Source organism: Mandrillus leucophaeus, unplaced genomic scaffold (genome assembly GCF_000951045.1).
Source record: "Mandrillus leucophaeus isolate KB7577 unplaced genomic scaffold, Mleu.le_1.0 Scaffold85, whole genome shotgun sequence".
In the NCBI taxonomy this organism is placed as follows: Eukaryota; Metazoa; Chordata; class Mammalia; order Primates; family Cercopithecidae; genus Mandrillus; species Mandrillus leucophaeus.
Genome location: NW_012109252.1, coordinates 2,637,079 through 2,644,666, shown reverse-complemented (window position 1 = coordinate 2,644,666; position 7,588 = coordinate 2,637,079). Strand labels below are relative to the sequence as shown.

General features: G+C 45.2%; 1 protein-coding gene across 2 annotated transcripts in view; it reads left to right on the top strand.

Annotated features, from left to right (window-relative positions):
- The window catches only part of DLGAP2 (discs, large (Drosophila) homolog-associated protein 2), a 231,379-nt gene that overhangs the window by 208,461 nt on the left and 15,330 nt on the right, over positions 1 to 7,588 (top strand). For both annotated transcript variants that reach the window (XM_011968600.1, XM_011968599.1), the window contains one exon: positions 7,290 to 7,381. In XM_011968600.1, the coding sequence (XP_011823990.1) occupies positions 7,290 to 7,381 (92 nt within the window). The remainder of the gene's footprint in view (positions 1 to 7,289; positions 7,382 to 7,588) is intronic.

The window sequence follows — 7,588 nt, the reverse complement described above, 5'->3', positions numbered from 1 at the left end:
TCCTCAGTTTCGGAGGCTGGAAGTAGCTTATACACTTCGCATTCTATAGACATCCACTGAAATGATCCTGATTGTGCTTGTCTTTGCTCTACTTTTTTTTTTTTTTTAAAGACGAAGTCTCACTCCATCGCCCAGGCTGGAGCGCAGTAGTGCAATCTCGGCTCACTGCAACCTCCGCCTCCTGGGTTCAAGCAATTCTCCTGCTTCAGCCTCCTGAGTAGCTGGGATTACAGCTGAGCGCCCCTATGCCCAGCTAATTTTTAATCAGAAAATGTAACTGCATTGCTATAAACTTTGAACACAAGGAACAGAGAATGGATGAACTTGATACTTTTTGTGATTTTCTTAATTTCTTTTCTTAAATTGCCCAGATACCTTCATCTTTTTGTGGACAAAGATGTCAAAACACTTGTTATGCCTCTCATCTATGTACTTTGTCCATAAAACTAGCACAATATTAATCAAGCTCAGATAATTCCCTAAATGTTTAAAAGGTAAGATGATAACCTTAATTTCCAGTCCTAATTTTAGGAGCAGATACAGGGTTATTGGTTATGGCACTTTTTAAAATAAAGATTAAATTAAATGGCTTATGAGACAAACTCTGATCTCTGAATATTGAAATTTCCATTATATGAAGTAATTTTTGCCTAAAATATAATTTCATAACACAGTTCCCTGAACTGATTGAATGAATCTAGATTCATTCAATCTTCTGTGGTTAATAAAACTATTGTGAACCCAAAGAAATGCTGGTCTGCATGAAGTCACATTAATGCAGGCCTCCTCTTGTTAATAAAAGTACTCTCAAGACATTGTAAATCATTACTAATGTTTTAAGATTTTTGTATTAATTATGTTAAACCAAATGGGTGAATACATAAAGGAAAAATCAAAAATTTGCACATTTGCTAAAACAAAAGGAATCCTTCCCAAGCTAAGACTTTATTGAATAATTCCATTGAGATGCAGCTCTCATCAAGAACTCACCAAGGCAGCCCATGTACACACAGGATCTTTCAAGCGGTATCGGAAACCTCCTTGCCCCAAGCAACTCCTCCCAAAGTAACAAATAATCTACGTGTGCACCAGGTCAGATGCCACATTCCAGGCAAACACTAATGCTGGGAGGCGCATAGGGATTTGCTCACTAAGGTCTCCTTTGACAGCCAGAATGACCACAAGTCATATTAACACAAGAGCTGGGGTCAGATGTGTGGCGTTGTATCTCCTGGGCCGTCTTCCATCTGAGACAATGGTCTGGATGGGAAGAAGCACCCGAGCAGTCGGCACTCACAGAGGTCAGCAGATGACAAAGAGCCCAGAGCAACTCTGAGAACCAGAAGAACACATGCTCCGTGCAGGGGACGAGGAGGACGTGGCCACAGAGAAACTGTGCCTGTGTCCATGGTTGACCCAGGCGGTCTCAGACCAACAGAGAAGATGGAGGCATCAGAAACACTGATGATGTTCTGAGCACAGCAGATGCCTGTGCACATATTGGCAGCTACCAGCCTTAGGGGTCAATGTATCACACAGCTTAACGGAATGTCCACTGCTTCCAAACCTCCTGGGAGATGCAGGTCATGGACTGTGTCCATTATGTGGATCCGACTAAGAGAATCAACCGACTGACCAGGCCTCTGCTAAGCACCTGTGAAGATGTCACCACACAACCCAACTAAATGGCCATGGGGAAATCAGACCATAAAAAGGCATGGATGCTTGTCGGCACAGGAGAAGTAAACAGTCAGCAAAGTAAAAAGACAACTCACAGAATGGGAGAAAATGTCGGCAAACTGCACATCTGACAAGGGACTAAGAACCAGAATATATAAGAGAGCTGAAACAACAGAAAAAAAACACACACACACACAATTCAAAAATGGGCAAAAGACCTGAATAGACATTTCTCAAAAGAAGACATACAAGGGGCCAACAGGTATGTGATAAAAGATTTGACACCACTAACCATCAGGAAAATGCAAATCAAAACCACAGTGAGATATCACCTCATCCCAGCTAGAATGGCTATTATCCCAAAGACAAAAAAAAAAAAAGCAGCTAATGAAGGTGGATGGTTCTCCAATCTACTCTGGTAGATTCCCAGAGTCTGGGAAGGGAACAGGAGGGAGGAGGAAGAGAAGTTGATTCATACTAATGGGTACAAAAATACAGTTAGGTGGAAGAAATAAGTTCTAGTATACAATAGTACAGTAAGAAAACATGGTTAATAATGTATTGTGTATTTCAAACTAGCTAAAAGAATTGTAATGTTCCCAACACACACACATAAATGTTTGAGGTGATGCACGTCCCTGTCACCCTGATTTGATCATAGCACATTGTAAACATGTGTCCAAATATCACATGTGCCCCCAGGAATATGTACAACTGTGATACATCCATTAAAAACACACAGAATAGATGTGCTCAAAAACATGAAAATGATGAGGCTCGTCTTCAAAGGAGATTTCTGGGAGCCATAACTTAGGCAGACCCCACTACAAAATTAGTCACAAGGGAATCTCAGGGGATCAGAGGTTACAAATACTCAAATGATCATTTCAGACTCTGCAAATTTTATAAACATCCATCTCAAATATTAGAACACCAGAATAGTGTAAATTATGTTACTTCATACCAAATTTAGATAGAATTGGAATGATAGAAAAAATAAAAGAGCCAAGTATGTTAATCAAATTTCTTTGTACATCAAAGGCAAGGGTTCTAGCAGGTTCTCTGTGAATTTGCATTCGGATGAGAATTAGTCCTTAGTATAGCCCCCACAAGTGTCTAAACTATGGCGAAAGTAGAGACTGGAAGAGAATAAATTGAATTTTCACTTCAACTTCTTTGCAATTATAGAAAGCTATTTACATTATAGGTATCAGATAGGATCATTCTCAGTCACTGAACAGCAAAATTCTCCTGCCATTAGCAGGCATGTCATTAGCTACACTCTTTGACATTCATTATCTCTCCCTAGCAATATTCAATTTATTCCCTTTGTAATAACTCTCCACTACATTAAATCAATACCAAGATATTGCCCATATATTCATGTTGTGTTAAAGAGTATAAATTGAAGTACTTTGTATTAACAGTTGAGTTGAATTCCACTTTAAGAGAAATGTGAAAATTGGGGATTAAACTTCAAATTTTAAAAAACTGATAGACTTTAATTACAGTTTGAGGAAGAATAGAGTTGGCAAAATAAATTCATCTATTCATCCACTTCTATATATTTCTGCAGCAACCACTTGCTTAAAATAGTCCCTTTAAATATCTTCATTAATTACCCAGGTTTTAGAATACAAAAGAAATAGAAATTCAACATTTCAAAAGCAAAGATGATTCCTCCCCTCATCATCGAGACCAAGGCTGCAGAACACGTTCATTTTGGGGGCATCGGCACGCAGAGGAAGGATGAGGGGCTTTCACCATCACCCCTTTCAAGAAACCGCTCAAGGGCGCCTGTAGCTCCCAGCTACTCGGGAGGCTGAGGCAGGAGAATGGCAGGAACCCGGGAGGCGGAGCTTGCAGTGAGCTGAGATCTGGCCACTGCACTCCAGCCTGGGCGACAGAGCGAGACTCTGTCTCAAAAAAAAAAAAAGAAAAAAAAAACCGCTCAAGCCCCAACGCCTCCAGCTGTATCTTGACCGCAGCGGCCCCTCCACTCCCCTCACCCCAACTCAGAGCCCTGCCAGCTCCATCCTAGGCCACATGGGCAGGGGCTCCAGCCTTCCTTCTCCAGTCCTCCCCTCCCTTCTGTTCCCAGGCTGGCTGGCAAATCAGCTCCATGGAAGAGCAGCCTGTCTTGAAGTGGATTTGTGAGCAGCACGAGGCCCCAGTGTTAAGATGCCTGACAGACAACCTTCCATTCTTTTCTTCTTTTCAAGACTGAAATGATGCCAAAGTGTTATCCGAGTTATTTGCTTTTATTAAAGTTATGCTTTCTTCATCTTTTTCATACCCTAGAAGCAATGGAGAATTAGATGATATTCAGGAACTATTGTCACCTTCGCGGGAGTGACAGTGGCCTTGGTTCTACAAGGTGGTCGCAGGTAAAGGGCTCAGGAAGAGATACCACAGGACAACACTAACAGCCGTCTCCACAGAACGGGGAGGGAGCTGTGGGTTCCACTTTTCTTCCCCATTTTCTGCATGTGTGAAAAGCTTCATAATAAAACTGTGGGGAGCAAAACAATCTTCACTTTAGAAAAATAAGACAAGACAGAAAAGGATGTTTTTAAGTCCATTATCCCACCCAGGACAAAACATGTGGCACAGAATGCCAGACCTTCCTGTTCTGAAAAACGAGAGACGCACCGCACACCCTGGTGTGTGGTCGACTCCCGGGTCACAGCGTGTCATAAGCCTTCTCAAATCAAAGTTATCTCTGCAACGTCATTTTCGCCTGGCTCATAGCATTTTATTACATGAACATTAAGGCCCTTTGTGCCCATGACATGTGGTTCTTCTTCCCTAAAGCAGCGCCCTGGCTTGGGCGGCAGGATGCCAGGGTCTCTGATGCCAGTTTCTGGATCGTGTGGAACGAATCTCACCAGTACCTGTCTCTGGGACTGACTGTTAAGGAATGTCTGGGGAAAGAGCTGCTGTTGTGGAAGAACCTCCACGGGGGTTGAGTTCACTTCCCTGGACCTCGGTTTCGACTTCTGGAAATGCTGTCTAGGCTTCCACAGTCAGGTGTGCCCTGGGAGCCAGCGGGGGCATCTCCTAAACGCTCGAAAGAAACGGACTCTCTGGCCCACCCAGACCCCATGAGTCAGGCCATGCCTGGCACAAGATTCCCAGGCGAGGCATAGGTGGGTCTGCAAAGTCCCCTGAGCTCCAGGCACCTGCACGTCTCTAGGCAAAACCTCGAGCGCATCAGTATTCCCTCGCGAAGTAGGTAAAGCCGCAGATGTAAGTGGGGATGGATCTCCCGCCTCTGCATTCAAGGGGGCAAATCTCCAGGATAAGTGCCCCCTTTTCCTTCCAGTGAAAGCAGGAGAAAGGGCTGGGCTAGTTAAACCAGCAGCACTTTCAGTTTTAGGGTGTGTCATGCAGGTTAGTGATTTGTGCTCGGCAGAGAATCTCCAGGGAGAATAAAAAGAGCAGGTGGAATAATCAGCTTGGCTGGAAGAAGCGGAAGATGCCTCCTGGGCAAGCTCAGGAAGGACGGCCCCACCTTGAAGCGCCCGTGCTGAAGGCCGTGACGGGGAGACTTGGTGTGAACTGAGAGGCGAGGAGATGCTTAGATCATCTGCCCCCTGCCTGGTGGGCAGCCTGGCCCCAAGTGCTGACCTGGGTACAGAAAAGCCACATACGTGTACTGGGCACGCTCTATGGAATGACGTTGAATTGTTGCTCCAGTAAATAAAACCTAGCAGAGATCCGTGGGCCCGGGGTGCACTGGTAAGAAATGGGTTCCAGTGGATTCCTGTGTGGTTTTGAAGATCATGGTGAGCTAGGATCTACCAAAGCTATTATTTACAAAGTGGAGACCAGGCTGACAGCAGACGCAAGAGTGGGTGTGAACACAGGGGAGGAGGAAAATGAGGAAGCTCGGAAGGCTCGGAGACAGACTCCTTGAACAGAGTATTTTTTTTTTGACTAGTCTAAACGCAAAAGTAGCTGCATCTATTTTTCTTGGTTAAATTATTTCCACTGATAGAATTATATTATGGCCAGTCATGGTAGTTCACGCCTGTAATCCCGGCACTTTCAGCGGCCAGGATGGAAGGGTGGCTTGAGCTCAGGAACTGGAGGGTATAGTGAGCTACCTGCCACTGCACTCCAGCCTGGGTAGCAGAGCAAGACCCTGTCTCTAAAACACACGCACATACGAGCCAGGTGCGATGGCTCATGCCTGTAATCCCAGCACTTTGGGAGGCCAAGGCAGGCTGATCACTGGAGGTCAGGAATTCAAGACCTGCCTGGCCAACATGGTGAAACTCTGTCTGTACTAAAAATACAAAAATTAGCCGGGTTTGGTGGCAAGCGCCTGTAATCCCAGCTACTCCAGAGGCTGAGGCAGGAGAATCGCTTGAATTCGGGAGGTGAAGGCTGCAATGAGCCAAGATCACGCCGCTGCAGCCTAGGTGACAGAGACTCCATCTCAAAATAAATAAATAAAAATAAACACACACACATACAGTATATTCTTTTTAAAAATTTTACGGCTGGGCACAACAGCTCACACCTGTAATCCCAGCACTTTGGGAGGCTGAGATGGGCAGATCACTTGAGGTCGGGAGTTCGAGACCAGCCTGACCAACATGGAGAAACCCTGTCTATACTAAAAATACAAAATTAGCCAGGCGTGGTGGTGCGCACCTGTAATCCCAGCTGCTGGGGAGGCTGAGGCCAGAAAATTGCTTGAACCTGGGAGGCGGAGGTTGCAGTGAGCCAAGGTCATGCTGCTGCACTCCAGCCTGGGAGATAAAGCGAGACCCTGTCTCAAAAAAAAAAAAGAAAAAATTACTATTTGATTAACCAAATAAAGTCATTGCAATTAGGAACCATTTGTAGATTAATTCTTCCTACCTCACTAAACTGTGGTCTGCTGACTCAGCACTTCAGAAGTGTAGCGTGTGCATTACACGTTTACTGGGTACCTGGATTGGTGAGTTTAGTAGCTGTGAGCATATTCAGAAACTCGTGACCCTTTTGCCATCTCCAGGAGAGGAGCCACGTCTTAGCTGCTACGACCTTCCTGTGCGGCCTCTGTCCACACAGACTCTTCCTACATAACACACACCTCACGGCACTGCCAGGAGATAGCGGCCCACAGTCCACTAGAAATTATTTAATCAAATCCAATGAGAGAACACATATGGATGTGTTTGTTTTCTGAAAATGAAGGAATTCGCACCTAACCGAGTTCACTAACACGTCACGGAGTCCATAAAAACAGGAAGAACTCAAGGCTGCTTTTACTCACACGTGTTCTTGTGTCTTCCAGCTCATCCAAACAGCAGCACTGAAATAATCTCGATGCCAAAATAAGGAAAACTTCCTGAGGTATAGGCCGCCTTTTAAACTAAGTTTCTCCCAATACCCAAGGAGAATGTCCCCGCGGTGACATCTGGTCATCTCTGGATTTCCTTCGTGAGCTGGGGACGGAGCAGGCGGAGGCCCGACTCACCGGCGAATGCACTCGGCACGATGAAGTCCTCGGAGTTTCCTCTCCAGCGGGACCCGCTCCCTTGGTGTGATGTTTCTGCTTTTGTTTAATCGACCCAGTTTTGAAGCTGTTGTTTTTTTGTTTTTGTTCTAAACAGTTCTCGGGAAAATCAGGAGTGCCGTCGGGAGTGCCCAGCTTCTCATGTCCCAGAAATTCCAGCAGTTTTATTGGCTTTGCCAACAGAATATGGTAAGTGGGTCCTCAGGGAACCCCTGTTCCCTGTAACCAAGTTAATGGGCGTCGTTCCCTAGATCCTCACTGTTTTCTTCCTTGTCAAAGAGTTCCTATCGGTATGCAGAATGTCACACGCATTACACAGAAGAGACTTCCCGCCCTGGGGACAGAGACGATAGGCCCTGGTTTAAACGTGGTACCGAGGCAGGGAGGCTGATACGG